Source organism: Calidris pugnax, unplaced genomic scaffold (genome assembly GCF_001431845.1).
Source record: "Calidris pugnax isolate Ruff unplaced genomic scaffold, ASM143184v1 scaffold220, whole genome shotgun sequence".
Taxonomy (NCBI): Eukaryota; Metazoa; Chordata; class Aves; order Charadriiformes; family Scolopacidae; genus Calidris; species Calidris pugnax.
Genome location: NW_015090963.1, coordinates 30,020 through 49,408, shown reverse-complemented (window position 1 = coordinate 49,408; position 19,389 = coordinate 30,020). Strand labels below are relative to the sequence as shown.

Sequence of the window (19,389 nt, the reverse complement as noted above, 5' to 3'; positions counted from 1 at the left end):
AAGAATTTTAGGACTTGATACAGCATAGAAATTGTTACAGATTCATGTGTAGCAGTTCTCCTGGTTTGCAGAGTGAAAATGGATTTGTCGCTTTTGCTTCTGTTCCTCTATTCTCTTCCTCTTCGTTCTTGCAGAGCAATGTGAGCATGCCATAATGCGCGTGCTGACAGGGATTTTTTTCCTAGCAAAACAGGAATAAGCATGAAAGGGTAAAACATTATGTTTTAATTTTGGACTTAATCGTCATGACCAGGAGCCTTTCAGACTCTTGCTTTTTCTGCTATATAGGAAAGCAAAGCAGCTTGCCCTTTTTGCAAATATCTGACTATAGTCCATCTTGTATTCTTGATACCTTTTTTTATTTTTAAAATGTTTTTTTGGGAAGTATGCTGACCCTTAAAAAAAATGAGCTTCAGTAACCAGAATTGCATGTCTAAACATTTTCTTGTTTTAAAAGCTTAGCACAGTTGGCACAGGATGTATTTTGGATTTCCTTTGCCAGAATTAGTAAGGATGTTGGTTTTTCTGAAACATCAATGTAGAGCAGACCTTCTGGAGGTCACAAACTGAAGTCTGTTTAGTTTTGCTGCAGCTGGTTCTGCAGTGGTTAAGATGTGTGTGTCATGTAAATTTGTCTTTTTGATAGATGAACCAAAATTTATTTTAAACATAAGTTATTTTCTTTTAAACATGACTTCAGAGTTTAAAGTTTTCTGTGCATGCTTCTAAAAATGGTTACCAGAGTACATGCAGTATATAAAAATGATTCAATGTTTCTAGCTTTATGATGACTAATAAGAGTGATTTGAAATATTAAATATAACTTAGTGTTTGTTTTGGTAGTATGGAATACCTAGAATACAAACTTGCTATACTTAGCCTCCTTATCTTTTCATAAGGCTTAAGCCTCTGTCACCTCAGTGTCTGCTAGGAAGATATCTGGCTCTGCGTTTCCAGAGCAGAGTCCAGGGCTGTTCAGTTACTGTGTGGTCAGAGATAAGCACAAATCTAGGGTGTTGCCTGCCCTTCCAGTCTGCATTTCCTTTTCCTTTGAGCTGCTCTTAGTCCTTTTTCTTAACCTTAAAGTGTCTTCATCTAATTTAAACCTGTCAGTGTGAAAATCTGAGTTTTGAAGTAAAACACCTGTGTTGTAGCAGGAAGGATTTAGGTCTGCAAGCTCAGCAAACTGGATTTTCTACAGAAGAGGCTGTAAAATTAATGGCCTAGGCCCACCCAAGTTGTGGCATTGCACGCTTTTCTCATGCTCTCATGTGGTGTGAGTTTTTGGGGAAGAAATGTTGTGAATGAGAGGACCGTGCATGGATGGTAAAAGAGTAAAGACTTAATCTTGCGATTATGGCTGTTTTGAGCTCCCAATGGAGGAGTGGAAGCAGAAAATCCCACCACCTGCCTGGGTGTAGTGTTAACTTCTCTAGAATTCATTCCAGAAAAGAAAAAGGTAAATTGCATAGGTGATGGCTAATGTGAAGACAGTCAACTGAGGGAAATCTGCTGGAGAGCAGGAAAAAAATCCCTAACAATAAGCAGTTGAACAGTTACAATGTTAAAGGAAACCAAACATTCCGTAAAGCTGATCAGAATCAACTATAAACATAGTTCCCCGGCCTGGTTTCTGGAGCAGAAATGAGTTAGCAAAGTTGCCTTGATACTTTAGGCAGCTTTTGTACATCCACGTGTAAAGGAACATGAAGAAATGTTGTGAGGGTTTGTATGAGGCAGTGATTTTGTTCTTTGCCTGATGTCCTTCATTTGCTTTTGTGCTCCATGTGCTGATGGATTCTAAGAAAGTCTATTGCCAAGTCACTTGTTCTGTTTTGTGGGTAGAGGAAATAAAATTGTTGATGGAAGAATTGTGGATTTTGGATTACCTCAGGAAGTTATTTTTTTTTTTTTTTTTTTTTGGTAAACATTACCGTTGCATTCTAAACTACATATACACATCTTTTTAGAGTAGTGTTAAAATTATACTTTTTATGTTACAAGCATAAACTGGCATTACTGCTGGGAGGAACTGGTCCTGTCTGTCTCCTGGTGCATTTGAGGATTGATCTTATTTTAAAACTAACAAAACCAAAAAATTAAAAAGGTGGAAGGCAGCATGGTAGCAGGGGACAACAAGTTTTTTGATGGCTTATCCTGGTGTAAATAAAGGTGACCAGTTTTCTGACATTTAACAAGCAGCAAACTGGTTTGGAGAGCTGATCCAACAAACGAACTAATGATTTTGTTTTCTGATGGTGGTTTTGTGCTTGTTCACTGGAATGTGCAAAACTGTCAATACAGAAAGAGCAGAGCTTGTGATGACTGGTGAGGAAGACCTTGATTGCGCTAGCTCTGATTTAAATGGGTTGAAGTTACTGTGGGATTGCATGCTCAGAATTTGGGTCCCTGCTCTGAATTTGCTCACTAGCATTTTAGTCGCTGTTAAAAAGCATCAACAGGTTGCAAATACCTGACGGGCATTCATGGTTGCCTCATGACTAACTTCTCTGTGTTAGAAGACTGTGCTTCTAATTGTTTTAAAGGCATGTTTTAGTTTTGGCAGCTGAGAGAACTAACTTTCTTAGCATGACAATTTAAGAATAAATTAGTGATTTGGTTGTGTCAAAGAGAATATCATGCCTTCCCACTGGCATCTTGTGTTAATGACCATCATGTATGAGATTTTTAGGTGCAAGTTAGAGTGGTCTTTTGGTGGTGACTAGTCACTGTCCCGTATTTTGAATTAGTTCTTTGTAGGCATATTTTCTAGCTGTGAATTGAGTGCTTCCTAACCCCACTGGTTTCATACTTCACTTTTGTCTTCATTAGAATGCTTTTTGTTGCATTTGTTGATTAAACTTAATTTTAATTCTGACAGAAAGCACAGACATAGCTTTATGAACTTAAGGGAATCCACTTTAAATTCAGGTTCAGGATTAACTTTCCAAGTGATCTGGTGTAAAAAGTGTCTTGCTCGCTAGTTGTATAAGACTGTACATGGAACTTCAGGAACAACGTGATTTCTTTTTAGCAATTTCTGAAATCGTTAGAGGTTCTTATTGCTGTTTTTAGGCAGTATTATTGTGCCTGTGCTGTTATGGCATTTTACATATGCCTTTCTTGCTAAAACTTCAGTATCTGTTCAATACGCTAAGGTTATTCTTTCAGGCTTTTGCACTTGGCAGGCTGAGGAGACTTACCCCCTCTTCTAAGATCTATTTGTACTTTCATGCTAGCTATCCCAGCAAATCTGTCTGTACCTAATGTCCGCCTCACTCCAAAATATTTCTGCTTGACTGTTTCTGTGATTCACAATTCCCAATAGATCTTTTAGCTGAGCTTATCAATAAACTGTTGATCTGCGTTCTTTGCATCACTAGTAAGTGTTGTTTAATGCTGTATTGATAGCTGTAGGAAGCAATTTATTACATAGGTGATCCCTACCGTGTCCCCAAGTAAACTTGTTCAGCTGGTTCTATTATTAAAAAAAAATAGTTATTTACTGGGCAGAAACATAATCCAGAGTGCACCGACTTCTGAGCTTCTGAGAGCTGCAACCCTGTTATGCCATGGATGAGCTTCCCAGACTGGGGATTTTAGGTGGGAGAAGAACAGAATAGGTGGCTGAGCAAGGAAGTTCAGAGGCCAGGTTACCTTCAGTTGTGCAGCAGCATCTGGGGCACTGTTGTGTATGGCACAGCAAAGAGCACAGCTTCACGTGGGCTCAGTGAAGAGGGATGGTCATTGCCAGGTTGCAGCTGTTGTTCCCTCTTTTCTACCCTTTGTCTGTCCTTTCTCCAGCCAATTGTGAAAAGACAGCAAAGAGGGGAAAACGTAGATATAGCAGGCCTGGCCTAGTGTTAGACCTCAGTTCTTCTGTGTTCTTGTCCTACCAAAATACTGTATCCTTGCTATCCTTCCTCTTCCAGTTTTCATTGTTCCTCTGTAGCTAGCAGTTGTCATCTTGTATAGGATGTGGTTAAAGTCTTTTATCAAAAGGTGAGTAAAATGATCCTGCTATTTTGATGCTTCTAAGAAGCAGGTAGCAGGCATTTCAGAGGTCCAGAAACATGTTTTAAAACTTGAACAGTGAACTAGGACAAGGGGAAGAATGACTGGTGAGGGGAGGGAAAGGAAAGTCATTAAACCAGGAACTTCCTAAACTGGTTTTACCATGTGCTAGAGCTACTGTTCTTATTAGGTTTAGGTGGTCCCCTGAAAAAAGGGGTAATTTTGATCCAAATTTGAACAGCCTATTATGGGTAATTCTGATGTGTGGACAATCAGTGTGTTGGTGATTTAGGATTATAACTTTTGTGCTCTGCTAAATCTGTAGTTACTTGGTGACTCATAATTACTTTGTTCTCAGTCTGCAGCTCCTGACCTCCTCCTGTTCTTATAATATGAAATAATATTCATAGTCTTCTGTTGTGGTTTAACCCCAGGGAACAACTAGGACCACACAACTAATTGCTTGCACCCCACCCCCGAGCCCTGAAGAGTAAGGAGAAGAGGGAGAGAAGGAAGAGGGCAAAAGAACCTCATGGATTCAGATAAAGATAGTTTAATAGAACAGTAAGAGGAAAATAATAAATAATAATGGTGGAAGAATTTGCAAATAGGGCATTACAACACAAATCACTCTCACTACCTGGTGATTGGTTGCCCAGCCTGTCCCAGTTGGTGATCAGGGATCCCTGCCCCCCGACCACCCTCCTTTTATGTTCTGAGCATGATTCTGTGGTACGGAATATTCCTGTGGCCAGCTTGTCCTGTCTATCCTCCCTCTCAGCTTCTATGGGAAGCTGAAAAATGTCCTTGACTAATGTAAACATTACTTAGCAGCAACTAAAACAATATGTGTTATCAACATTCTTTTCATACTAAATCCAAAACACAGCAGTTACCAGAAAGAAAATGAATTCTGTCCCAGCTGCAACCAGGTCATCAAAAGAGCCCAACAAACTGTAAAAGCCTCAGATATTGAGGTCCTAAAAAAAAAGAGGTGGGATTGGGGAGAAATCTCTATAGAAATATGCCTTATGTAAAAATTAGTTTCTAACAATTTATGTAGATGTGTGCATTATGGATGGTTAAATAGCACAAAGGTCTTCATGCCCTTTTGGCACTATGCAACATGCAAAAATAAAGGAGTTCACTATATCAAGAAAGTTGACAGATAAGGCTGGTAACCAAAATTGGAGGAAACAAGTATGTGCTGTTGTAGAAATTATTATTCTTGTGGGTGATAATAAGACGTTGAGTAATTAGAACTGGGTGATTTTCATGTCAGTAAGTGTGATTTAGGGGGAAGCAGAAGGAATGTGTGGTCGCAGGTTGGCACATAAGCATTGGGGTGGACAGGAGGGCTAAGTCAGAGAAGGAAACACATGGAGTATTTAAGCTTTCTCCTCCCAGACGAGGAGTGACAGGAAATTTCTTGAGAGATCAGGGTATGCGGGGAGGCTGGATTCTAGAGCATCTTATGCAAGAAAGAGAAAGTAGAGCCAAAGTTTTGAACATTGTCTAATGATTTGGCAACAGCAGTTTCATGGGGGATGGGTCTTTAGGTAAGTTCTTAGCGTTTGGAACTACTTCACTAGGTACAGAAAAGGTAGCAAATAATTGCAAGGCCAACTGAAACATGTAGTCTTAGATGAAGTGTGGCTTACTTGCGTGTGTTAGGGAAACAAATTCTCCTGTGAGGAAATTTGGGAAGCAAATGGTGTTTAACTTTAATTATGGTAGTTTTCTTCTTCAACCCTAGTATTTTCTAATGTGACAGACTAGTGATTGGCGGCTCCTCTGCTGTTGCTGTTAAATGGTGTTTTCTCTCCTAGGGTTTGGACGTGGCAGAGGGAGAGGAGCGGGGAGGTTTTCAGCCCAAGGCATGGGGTAAGAAACATGCAGAGCACAGATTTTGTCAAGGATCAAACTCAGTGGCAGTATTAATTAAGAATATTAACATTGCCACTGTATCTATTAATATTGCTGTATATTTGATAAACCTATATGGATGCAAAAATTCAAAGATCTGCTAGATGATTAATGGATTATTTTTGTCTTAAACCAGTATTTCTAACTAAACAGAACTATACAAACCTAATGTAAGACTTCATCCAGTGTTACTATCTCAAACTTGGAGAACCTGTTTGTGTCTATCAGTAACAGCCACATAGTAACTGGGAGGCTGAAAGTTCTGTATGGTGCATATAGTCCTAGGTCATTTTTAAAACAGATTTGTTTCGGTGTAATGTGGAACATGAAAGTTCTATACAAAACCAGAATATCTTGCAATTGTAAACTTTCTCCTCCTTTGGAGATTTCATGCTTTAGCTGTTTGGACATATATGGACCCTAAAACAGAATCAAAAGAAGTTACTCAACAACTCTAAGGCTTGTTCTCAATTTTGTTGGGATAACCTGCTTCATAGAATTGTAGCCTCTACTACTTTCATTCAGTGTTTGCCTTCTATGACATTTCATGTAATGTCAGTGATGTCGTGATAAACAGAAGGCATATTCTACTTCTCTAATAATTGCCATACTTCTAGATGATAAAGTGAAAAGAGGTTTTTCTTCAATAATCCTTTTTCACCTTTTAGCTGCATCTGTGTATTTTGGCATTGGTGTCAGGAGTGCATTCTGAAATTATCTTATTGATGTTTTGACTCCTGTCCTGTGCAAGTCTGGTGCTCTGTGAAAGGAAATGATACTGGTTTCTCATCAGTCAGCCACCTGCTGAGAAACTATCAGCTGAGAAGGGCTTATCGTTGTGCATATAAACTAATGCTTTATAGGACTGGGAGGAGTAGGTAAGCTGTTAACTGCTTTTCAGGAGTTGTTGTTTTGATTCAGTTTCTCTATAATAATTTTTTTTCAGTCTCCCCACTTTTTTTCTCCTTTTCTCTTTTCTCCCTTCTTTTATCTGTGTCTGCTCATAGAGGAAAAGTTTCTTTTGAAACCAAAGCTATCAAGATAAATTATGTGGAAATCAAGATGTTAAATCTGATACAACTTCAGCTAAAATGATGACACTTGTGTTCATTGAATGACCCGTGTGTTCTCTTCCATTTCTTAACTTTTAAAACTCTAGGACATTTAACCCTGCAGACTATACGGAATCTTCTGCCACTGATGGCTTTGGGACAAAATCAGAGATTTGGGAGACTGGTCAGAATGATGCAGATGATGGAACTGGTAAGATGCTTCAAGAAGTGGAAGGATTTGAATGAAGACCTCTAGCAAATTGCAGTTAAAATAGTCATTCCGTTAAGTGTTCAGTTGACTACTGAAAATGTGAGTATATCTCACATGACGTGGATATTACAGCTTAACTGCTACCCATGTGCAGAGCACGTGCTGTAGCTTGAGTGACTGTCTGGTTAGAATGAAGGGAAGGCAATTTGCAATTTCTTTTGTTTGAGGACTAACAATCCCTTGAGAGACAAAGGGATTTGAACAGTTACTGGAAGAACCTTGTATGTGAAGAACTATTTAAATATCTTAAATACTGCTTAAGAGCTCACCTAATGTAGTTAAAGACTTCAAATCCTACTAAAAGTGATTGGTCCACAGGCACTGGGCAATAGAGTGTGAATATCTAAGTAGAAGAAGAAAAGAAAAACTGTTTTCAATTAATTCACTCAGCGACACTGGGATGGCCTTGGAAGCCCCACCTGTACAACACAGAAATGTAAGGATGTGAGTCTCTGGGATGGAGGCGAATTCCAAGATGTGCCACCTTTGAAGAGAAGAATTATTAACTAAAGTATGCATAGACACTTGAATGGAAGCCAAAAGAGCAGTCTGCCTGTCTGAAGATAGAGGCAGCTGTGTGTTCCTATATGAAGTTTCAAGTGTGAATTACACATGCCTGGCTAAAGGCAAGAGACAGAAGTAGTTTGAAAAGGAACCACTTAATGGTGGTCTTGCGGGGATTCAGAAATGAAGAATGTGACCTGCCTGTCTGTGACTGGGAAAACAGGATGCCTTGCTGTTTCCCATATTCTGTGACAGGAGATGAAGACAAAGGAAACCCTGTGTCAGGACAGAGAAGTTAATATACATTATTGTCCACATGTAGGAACCACGGAGAGATACTTTATTTTTTTTCTAGCTTCAGCAAAGGGTAACTCTTCTGGTCTCCTCATTGCTGAAGCTTACTCAGATGATTTTTCATCAACCCCTGTATCAAGTGTAGAAGGAAAAGACTGAATCTGGAGGCCAAGGTGTGCTCTGTTGAGCTCTGCTGTGAGACGCTTGAGATGCAGCTTTCTAAACTTCATACAAGCCTTTTTCCACTTAAACAGAGAAAACAAGAACAGGCTCAGAGTTTAGAAGGACTTCTTAGGCAGCTGTATTGTCACTCTGGGTAACTTCTAGTCCAGTGTAGGAGAGTGGCACTGAGTGTATTCATGGCCACTGAAAGGGAACTCTTTTGCCAAATGTGGCATCCTTCCAAGGAATTACTTCTGAAATTGCTTGGTGCTTTAGCACAAACAGAAATTCACCTTTACTTTCATTCATACTAGTTTTTCAAATAGTTTTATCAGGTAATGAGCTAGAAGGACACCTAATGACTTGAAAATTCCCCTGGGAATACTGATACTATTGTTTGCTATATGGTAGTGGAGGGCAGGTTATATTGGCACAAGTATTGAAGAAGCAGTAAGGTTAACTAATTAAAGAAAGAAGACAGACAAGGCAGGCAGGAGATTGGACCAGAGGTAGAAAATTCATAGGTTAGTTATTAATAAACACAACTGTAGGGCTGTGGCTTACAGACAGCTTTGACTTTGCTCCGCTTCCCCAGTGAATTCAAATGTTTTGTGACTCTCCCTGCTAAATCTGGGTAGCCTTCATATGCTTTTCCTATGGCAACCTCTGTTCCTTCTTGTAGGCATCTCCCCAGTGTTCAGTAATGCAGGGATTCTGCCTAGGAATAAGAGTACTTTGGTGTGGCTAAACAGATCCCCATTAGAGCACGCATGTGTCTACATGAGGAGCTTGATGCTGATTGATGGAAAGTCAAAGTGTACTAGTTGACATGTGTAACTTTTTTGGATGCCAGATACATTTTTGCTGTTAGGCTGTGTACATGTCACTGAGAACTGCGCTAAATTTCAGTAATACAACTTAAGGCATGTATGTGAAAGTTGGGGAGCATGGTATCAAGAAGAAGGTGAGAGAAAGCATTTGGGAATTTTCCCTGGCCTTGTCAGATTAGTGGTTCTTACGGGTATGAATGAGTGATTGTCAGTGTGGGGAGTTCTTGCAAAATCATTTGGTTGGTGGGAATTTAAACTAGTTGAGTGTGAGTTTTCTTTTTGGGTGCCAAGTACCTTTTTGCTACTAATCTTAACTTACTTTCAGGGCAAATGGAAAAAGCACCATAACTGACAAAACAAAAATGTCTATATGTGACTATAGGAAGAGTGTTCTATTTTACAGTGAGTCATCTTTAGGCAAACTGTAGGAAAAGTCAAAAATGGTCCATGAGCCAAAAAGAAGAGATCTCTTTAAAAAGAGTAGGCTTTTAAAATGGAGTAATTTAGTTTTGTCCAAGTGGGAAGCACTTTCAACCTTGTGATTTTGAGGGTTATTAGAGGAGGCTGCAGCTGGGGTCGTAGTTTTAAAGCAGTGGAGTGCTAAGAAGGAAGATGGAAGCAGTGGTAAAGGGAAGGGGAGCCCAGGCCATGTGTGGGCCTGAAAGCAGTTGAGCTCTTGATTTGGCTTGTTAATCACAAATACTAGTTTTCTACTGTTGGTTTTTTCACTTAGTTTACAGTGCTGTTACATTAGTTAAAAAACAAGAGTCCCAGTAATGAATTAGTTACCAATGTGAAGTTACTAAAGATGTAAATGAGGGTGATGTGTATGTATGGAAATCCATAAAGCCTGCAAGTGGGCTAGTGAAGGATGTCAGATCAGAGTATACACAGAGGGGGAGGGCAGGATGGAAATCCCCCTCTTTATTCGTCATTACCCAATCCTATTTCTTCTTTCATCTAAAAAGGAAGAAAACAAAATCAGCTCATACTAGCTACTTGGAAATTAGTGTCTTTCATCTGCAGTTACATTAAAAAAGATAACTCGGCAACTGCTTGGTGGAACAAAACTAGTTTTGTTTACCAAAGTGTTTTCTGAGACATCATGCAAATATAAACTCTGTGTGGAGTTTTGAGTCTTTACCAAGTACTTCCACTTTAATAGGGTGTTAGGAAAGGATCAACATCAACATTTTTAATTAAAGAGAAACAGATTATTTGTTTCCAAAATTTAGTTACTTCCATACCTCCTCTGAAAGTGCTCTAGAACCTCCTGCCCTGAACTGTTGCAGATGCCAGAGGAATTGCAGTAGCCTGAATGAAAGGTGTTTGTGGGTGCATCATTGTGCAATCCTATAGAAAAGCTAGCTTGTTCTGTGGAGGTAAAATTTAGTGTTGCTGGGTGAAATAAAGAGACTAAAGGGAGAATCTCTAATAGTTCATAACATTTAAGTGTAATCGTATTCCAGCATTGGTTTTCCTGCATCCTAATTTTTATAGAAGTAATGTACAACTGAAGGCAAAGAGAAGAGATGGGTGGGAGGAAACAAAATGACCAATCCTCATCCAAAACAGACAACTTGAACAGCGTAATTGGCATTTTCTTACAGGCATGCTATGTGTTCAGTCTCTCACCTTTTTTGTAATGAACAAGGCAGTGGGAGATCCTGAATGACAAATCACAGCAGATATTATAAATAAATTATGTTAGAGTTGGTCACTTCTCAAATTGTGTTGTGAAAATGGTATTGTATTCTGGTAATTTATTGATACCTCTACTTCAATAGAGTTTAATAAATGTCACAGAGAAACTTCCTTCATTATCTTTGTTGTGGGCAGCCTTAAATGACTCTGAAACTGAAGAACAAAAAGAAAGAAAAAATAAATCATAGCGGAACTGTCAAGGGAGAGGAAGGGAATTGCATACCTTGGAAGTTACAAGGAAGTTGTCATCATGTGAAGTTGTCGTGGTGTGTTCTTTTGTTGTTTTTTCTTTTTTAAGGGCTGCTGTAAAAGTTGGAAGGAACATTTTAAGGACACCTGCAGGTCATTCTAGAATGTGAATGTAATCCAGAAGGAAAGGATTAGTACATATGTTTAGGATAGACAAAAATAAAATTATTTGTGGTCTTATATCTATGGCTGATTATTCAAAAAAGGGGAAAAATAAAAAAGGAAATAGTGTGATAGGCAGTGCAGAATTAGAAGAAAATAGCTAAAGACTTACCAAAAATATATAGTATACTCTTTATTGGCTTTATAACTTTCTTAAATTGAACTTGTTACAAAGGGAAACAGCAGAGAGTCACCGAGCCATTGAGGTTGCAGTTGCTATGACAAGGATCCTTGAAAACAGAAAATATAAGTTGAATGAAAAACAGAGAACTCTTAAATTGTGACGCTTTCCAAGGCATGGGGGTAAAGGTTGGGGAGCAGATATATGGAGTTGGAGTAATGTCGAAGTGGATTTTGGACTAAAAGGAAATTGATACACTTGTGGCAAGATTTGACTTAGAGTCCCATCAATAGGAGTAAGGTGTTAGCAAACTGGATTTTAGGTGGAGAAGAGCAGTGAAATAACTGAGGCTGGAAGGATTGAGATAGGAAGTCAGAGTGTTAATATGTGGCAGTAATAAACTTAGCAGCTTGGGCAAACTAATAAAAGGGCAAATGTTATGCTCTGTATTTAAAAAGAATAAAAGGCACAGAACCATGATCATAATTAAGAGCAACAGATAAACATTTGAACTGAATGTCAGGAAAGTGTCCCAAGTATTAGTCCAAACAGGTTCGGTCTCCCAAAGGTGGGGGGGAATGCTCAAGAGTTGAGCTTGATTTGTCTCAACTCTTTTTATGTTTGTTTTGGCAGACTCTGAGCTCTGTAGTTAGAGTTCTGGCACCAACATGAGGTTTGTCATCTATAGAGGCAGGCGTTGCTCTGATTGATGCGAGTAAATGTAACCACGGCAGAGGAAGGGATCCTGTGCTGGTCAGGAGAAGGCAAAGAAAATCAACTGTTTCTCTAAAAGCTGCTGCTCATTGTGCTTTTCCTCCTCTCCAAAGTTCTGTGGAAATATGTGGATTAGAAAGCTGAGGCACTGTGGGATATGATTATTAGTTGTTTTTCAAGTGGTTTGATATTTTGCAGCATGTGGAAACCTGGCTAGGGACTGTTTGGTAAAAAGTGAGCATGGGATGTTTTGGGGAACTCTGCATTGCTCCACAGAGCCAGCACAGAGCAGATGTTACCTGGTTCAGGACCTGCCAAATAATATTGGATTCCAAGGTGTAAACCTCCTCTCTTCTCCACACCACATGTGGACCTTTGTGGTAGGCCTGTTTGCCACATGGGGTTAGTGCCATTCACCCCTCCTCTGCACAAGGCGCTGCTTTGTAAAGGTGTAGAAAAGAACTCACTAATGTAGTGATGGCATTAGGGTGAACTGGGTTTGATGCTGTCCTCAGGGGTCTTGGTTCTGGATGAATGTGTCTCAGAGGGTTCCTGGTTAAGTAAAAGAAGGTGATTAAGCCAGTACTTCTTTTGCTTTTGTACTTGATCAAAGGCAATGGTAGCAGGAACTGTACTGCTGGTGTCTTGTTTGCTTGTGGTTTTGTAGTTTAAATGAAAGCTCTGGTTATCGCTGGGATAACCTTCTCTATGCTTACACTGGTGGGCAAGGCCTTCAGTCCTTTTATTGCTCTTGGATGTCTGTGCCTGATGTTTCCCACGGAAGAGATCACGTCTTTGCACCTCTAGAATCGTTTGCTGTAATTTTCCCATTGCCAAAAGCTGTGGACTAGGTGCTGTGGTCCATTGTTCACTGAATAAACTCTGCCACAAGTTACGGCAAGAAATGTTTTGCAGCTATGGTGGAAGCTGATTGACTCTTCTGCTGCCATTATATGAGTTACGTATGTTTTAAAATAAAACTACTCTAGCAGCAGAAGGTTTTTCTGCCCTGAGGAGAGAGTTAGTGGGTTGGAAAGAAGCCTCCAGAGGCATAGCTTGGGTCTTGAATTTGAGTACGTTGAAAGTAGAATTATGGATGTCAGAGCAGGTGTTGTGGTTGTGTTTTGTTCAGGCTCTGTGTGAATTTGGGAATGAAACAGAGAACTCATGGGAGGGCTGGGTAACCTCTCGCCGTCACTGGGGACATGTTAGGAAGTTCTTCCAATGTTTGGGGTTAAGCACTGGTTGCAGACATGCATTCATGCAAATTATGTCTGGAACCATCATGGCTAAAAAATTCCTGAAATTAGAAATTAAAGGGAGGAAAAAAAAACCCTCCAGAAATTTTAAATCTGCAGACCAATTTTCTAGAGCATCCCGTGGTTCCAACCACCATCTCCTCGCTTTGTGTTCCACTAATAATGAAAACAGATTTGCATATTAATCAGAAGGGTTGAAATAAGACATTGTGCTTTTAGCTTGTAACTGGTTTCTTTCCTTCCCCAAATTACAATAGGAGCGTGGAAAAACTCAATAGAAGAATGGACAGCGGAAGACTGGAATGAAGATGTAAGTGTACCTTGCTGGGTAGAGCAATTGTTTATTTACCCTTTTCAGAGTTTCTCTATTGTCTTCAAAAACTAAATGTTCGAAGTAATACTTTGCTGTATGAATTCAATGATATTTCTTACTATGTTTCTTGCAACAATTCCTGTTTAAAATATACAGATATTTAGATAATTACATTTTATTTAAAAGATAAGCTTAAGAAATACTAATTTATTTGGCTGATGGATAATACATAGATAATAAAATTTTAAGTTTTATCCCAAATTAAGTATTTATGAATTATAGTTCTTCACTGCTCAATGCAGATGGGTGTTAACCGCATACTTCCCCCTACTATTCTGTAGGGATTTAAAGCCATATTATCATATGATTTTGATGTAATGAAGTGCTGAAGCTTACTGTCAACTTCAGACTCCTCATTTCATGCTTTTTATTTAAAATTTGTGTAATTGTTCCACATAGTCCACTTCATCTTCAGAATATTAAATAAAGGAGATAGTAGTATGCTGAAGTTAGCACTAATTGCTTCATTCCTGTTGTTTTATCATGATGTGTTGTCTGAAGTATTACAACAAGACAAGGGATGTCTTCATGTCTGCAAGTTATTTGGCATTTGTGATCATGATGGGTGAAAATCACATTTGTGATTTTAAGTTTTTAGTTAATGTATTGGAGCTTAAGCAGTTCAGGAAACAAATGGGGTAACAAGAAATAGGGAAAGAAAAACTTAGTTTTTAAGAAGTTTTTAATCTTTTATAGCAATATCCATTATTTCAAGTTTACTTCCAGAAGAGTAAAAGATTGTCTTGGAAGTCATCCCTTTTGCCCCATCCTGTAGGGTGGCATGTGTCAGTGTTATCCCTAGGAATGTGTGAGTAATACTGTATGACAGATATGAAAACTCTTGTCCTTACCTAATGAGAGGGCTGTGTCATTCAAGAAAATGAAAAGAAACTCCAAAATTCATAGGTTTTCTGTATCATACTGCTATCAAAAGCTGGTGTCTTTTTTTAAACCTGTCCTCTATTTCTGCAGTATAAGTGGACTAAGGGCTAAGGATAGTGAACATTTCTGGCCTTGTTTCTCATCCCTGTTTGATGCTGGTACAATAGAGTGTTTGTAGGTGTTGAGCCAATGGTGAGTAGGGATAGAATTTTTCAAAATTAATTATTAAACCTGAGTAATTTGCACATGAATCTTGAGACAGTGGCAGATGAAATCTCTAGCCTGTTGTTAATTTTTATTGATTTTGGAGTGCTAGAAAAATCCCTGTAACCTAGGAAAAGGTTGTTCATTTGCTGATGTTCAGAAAGAGTAAATGAAATGGTGAACTGCAAACAAATTAGCCCAAAACATCCCTGGAAGGAAAATAAAAGAAAAATTGAATCATCTGATTTTAAAAAAATAGAAGCATAAGAATGCAGCTTGTGCTATTCAGTGTAGTTTAATGGAAAATAGGTGTATTTCAAATAAACCTGATCTTAGTCTCTAAGTAAATTAGGAGTTAACTGTGAAGGTAGAGTAGTTCTCTAAGACATTTGATCTCCGTCTTTTGTTCTAAAAATAATTACATGCTATCACAAAACATATTAAGTGGATTAAAAACTGTCTTGCAAATTTTATCAAATAAATCTTTTGCTGGAGGACACTTACAGACAGGGGCATTTCTAGGAGGTCTGTAAAGGAATCCATTCCCACGGCAGATGCTAGCTAGTGTCTTTATCAGTGATTTGGAAGTAAAAATAAAATTACTGCTGAATAAAATGTGTGGGAAATAAAAAAAAAAAAAGATATTAGAGTGGCAATTAAAAGTAAGCCAGTCCCACGGAGAAAGCTAGACCTCTGTTAGACTTGACCTGCTGAAGTGACAAACGCTTTAATATAGCTAAGTGCCCATCTGTTTTATAGGAATAGAGGCACACCTCCAGAATGAGGGGTTGTTTTCTGGAAAGCAGTAACTGAAAAAAAATTCAGGATTGTAGTGGATGATGAAAGAGAACAACTCAGCGTGATCTCCTCAAGGGCTGATGCTGTGGCAAAAAAAGCTATTGTAGTCTTTTTGCCTGTAGGTACTCCTCCCTGTCTCTTAATCATTCTTGATTTATATTTCTGTATGTGGACTCTCCTGAACTTGATTCTGAAACACTGAATCCAATTACTCATTGCTTTTACAAAACAGAAATTGTGGAAAATAGCTGAAAATTACTTACTGATAGAAGAGGTGCTTGAGAGTGAGATTTTTAGTTTATCTGAAAAAGTTGCTTTATTAGCATATAATGGGCTCTGGTTTTAGTCTAGCAGAAAAAGGCATACTATCAACCTGTGTCTGGAAAATGGATCCAGGCATTTAAATATCTAATAAGCAAACAGTTCTAGCAGCATGACTGATGATGAAGACAGCCAAGGAAGCTGATGTATTTGCTGTCTGCAGATGAGGTTGTTTTTTGAAGAGTATTTTTGTTTAAATGCAATGTTCTCTAGTCAGATACAAGTTAGGAGCAGATCAGTGAAATTTAATGTTGTTTGACCTTAGAAGAATTGGATTGTTGTAATCTAATAGTGCTCTCTGGTATTTATCTTTAGTAGTGAGTGTTGAACAGGTATAATAGGTTGTAAGCATACTCTTAAATAGAGTGGAAAGTAGTTGCAGTGAAAATAGGAGGTTGTATTTTGTTAAAGGAAAATTCAGGACAGTGAAGGACCAGACAATGTTGAGGTACTGTAGATGGCTCTGTTTTTTCCTCTTAAAATTGTGATCATGGCTAAAGAAAATAGAATTAAGGGGAGAAATAGGATACATACTAATTGCTGGAAAGTGGATGAAGGCAAACATTTTCTGCACAATATTGGTAGTCTTAGCTTCTAGCTGAAATAACAGCAACACCTTAAAAAATAAGAAGGATAAAATAAAGTATATTTTGGTGGGAGCGTTTCCTTTATCAGGAAGCAACATGAGAACTTATTTTAGTTTCTTTAACTTCAGTAGATCATATAATAACAGTAATAAGAGTTTGTTATTTCTGATTATTGATGTTGAGTTTTTATGAGGATGCTGGAGTACATTTTCCTGTTTTCCTGACCTATCAACTGGCCGTAGGAGCTGGTAGCTAGTTGTTAAATATATTGTCCATGTAGTGATTGGAGAACGACTTCTTGCAGGAGCTGAAAAGCACAGGCATTTCACTGCAGATGGAGGAAGTGACGTGGTCAGGCTGTTGTTTGCAAATGGTTCACAACCATTCATTCAGTTCTAGGAAAATGCCAGAGCCTCGGTAAAAGATTTGTGAGCGCAGTGTACGGTGGGCATAAATAACTTCATTAGGAGCCAATAATACTTTTAAGATAAGTACTAACAACATCTGTGTAGTAAAACTTTCCAGCTGCTGCTGCACAAAGTATGTGTTTTGACAAATGCTGTAATCCTTGCAGACTTCTGAATTAAGTTCTTGACTGGAGCTTATGGTGGTGAGTTTGCCACAGGGTCCAGTGTAAATTTCAGTGTAGCCAAGCTGGTAACTGGAGACTTTTGGTTTTGCGTGCTGGTTCACTTGAAGAGAACATTTCCTCTCTCATACAATATGTAAAGCGTGCTTTTGCATTGTCACAAGCATCCTCAGGCTCCTTGATGTACTTAGTTTTAAGGATTCGTCAGTGTTTTGGCTACAGTTAGCCTTCTCCTGGATTAAGTGAGCATAATAAACTGTTGACATTACAAAGAATTTAATATTTAACCAAGGGATTGCAGACCATAGGCTGCTGCTTGTGCCATTAGCTGACCTCCTCGTGCCATTTAATGCAGGAGTCTCATAATACTACAAAACCTACAGCACACGTTGTTCTAAAATAACACATACAGTGGAGAAAGGGCTGAACAATAAAGAAACAGCCTTCTAAAATGGGAATATGCTTGAGCTGAATCTTTTCATTTTGGCCAGTGCGTAGGGTTGTAGGCTGGCAGCATTATGCACAAGACAGAGTTGTGTTCCAGAAAGATGGGATTAAAGTTATATTCACAAGAAGGGAAGGGAAGGAAACAGAGGAGGAAACAGTGGTGGTACTCATTTTTTTGGTGTCATAGTGCGTTGCACGTAAGTGCATGCTAGGAGACTACATGGAACATTTGAACTTTGCCTCAGAGTGGTAAGTGATTTGATCCCAGTCAGCCCTTGTGCACCCTGCTTAAATCAACAGTATTTCGTAGGAGAATCCCAATCAGATGACCATGTCCAGGGATATATGTGGTTTCAGTAGAGCTGCCTGTGGGATGGCGGATGAAATTGGCTCTTGTCCATGATGTCCTTTAAACTGGGCTGCTAACAATGTATGCAATTAAATATGCATAATTTCTTGGAAGGTCAGTATTCAAATGTCACATTCTAAAGGGATTGTATTTGCATGTTTGAATAGATCAGTTATTCTTTAGTCTAAATACAAAGCTACACCAAAGTAGTTAAGGGTGATGTTGTGCAAATTTAATTTAAAATGTAACCATTAGCTGTACAGATCTTTATCTTGTTAAACCTAACATGTCCTGGTTTAAGACCTATTCTGGTTTGCAAGGACTCCTCTCAGTAAAAATTAATTAGTCTAAGAAGTTGTAGCTGTTTACTATTTTCTAAAAAATAAAAGCTAATTTAAAAATCTTCCCAAACAAACCAGTAAACAACCACATACACACACACCCCTGGCCCCAAAACAGAATCACCCCCATTTCCCCCAGAACCCCAAGCAGCCAGCTCCCCTTCCCTGTGCAGGTATCTATCATTATTGTAACAGCATGGTGAAAGCAGTACAGTTTTCTGCTGTGGATGGTCTGACTGGTTATACTAGCATAAGCAGTTACCTGGTTCTCCCTTTATTATTGTTTTTGAACTTGTGCTTGCAGAGCAATGGGTTTAAGATGTTATGCCACCATTAGCAGAAATGCCAAGAAGTTATCACAAATGCTTGTTTGCTGTATGTACCTGAGTGCAAAACTGCCTCTGCTGGTGGTGTGAGCTGAAATGTAAAACACTAAAATGCTAGGATACATGAAATGAGTGAGAATGAGAAGGGTGCAAGGGAATTAGGCTTCTGCAACAAGGTTTGTCAGAGCTGCTCTATAGGGTCCAAAAATTACATCTGCACAAGGTATCTTTACACGGATGATATACCAACCACCATGTTAATTACTTTCTACAGGTATATTTTTCAGTTAAACTGTTGCTCAAACTGATGTAGTTACATTAGTATACCATTGTGTGTGTTCATTAGATCAGATTTCCTAATGCTTTTAATTAAATTGGTACTTGATTCTACAGAGAAGACTCTGCTGACGTTTGACTGTATGTTTTTGTCATTTTAAGCAGAGCTGGTTGTAGTGGTAGTTGGACTTTTATCTTGAAAGTGCATGAGCAAGGTGGAATTTTGCAGATGTCACAGCAATGAAGTGTCAGTGTGTGTACAATTAAAATAACTCTCCTCGCCCTTCTTATTTTTTTTTCAGCTTTCTGAAACAAAAGTCTTCACTGCTTCCTCTGTTCCAGCTGAGAACCATGTGACTCCTGGGCAAAGGTAAACTCTTATTCCGTGTTTTCCCTATATCTTAAAAACCTTCTGCTTGGTGAAGCAGTGTTAGCTTGCACATACAAAATTTTGAATAAAATACAAGGTGATCCTGGTCAGAGAATGGTCAAGCTAATTTCAAAATTGCAAAGTCTTTGCAAATCATTGGTTTTGTGGATTCCTGTGTTACTTATTATTGACTACAGAAGTGGAGTCAAACCAGCCAAATCCACAAACATGATACTGAGAAGACCCTGTTTTCTGCACAAAGTC

At 38.7% G+C, this 19,389-nt stretch overlaps 1 protein-coding gene across 10 annotated transcripts in view; it reads left to right on the top strand.

Annotated features, from left to right (window-relative positions):
• UBAP2 (ubiquitin associated protein 2) overlaps nucleotides 1-19,389 on the top strand; it is a 78,188-nt gene that overhangs the window by 41,071 nt on the left and 17,728 nt on the right. For 9 of the 10 annotated variants that reach the window (XM_014952541.1, XM_014952542.1, XM_014952540.1 and 6 more), the window contains 4 exons: nucleotides 5,844-5,898; nucleotides 7,100-7,203; nucleotides 13,520-13,572; nucleotides 19,058-19,125. In XM_014952541.1, coding sequence (XP_014808027.1) covers nucleotides 5,844-5,898; nucleotides 7,100-7,203; nucleotides 13,520-13,572; nucleotides 19,058-19,125 — 280 coding nt within the window. The remainder of the gene's footprint in view (nucleotides 1-5,843; nucleotides 5,899-7,099; nucleotides 7,204-13,519; nucleotides 13,573-19,057; nucleotides 19,126-19,389) is intronic. The other variant, XM_014952549.1, reaches the window with a different exon arrangement.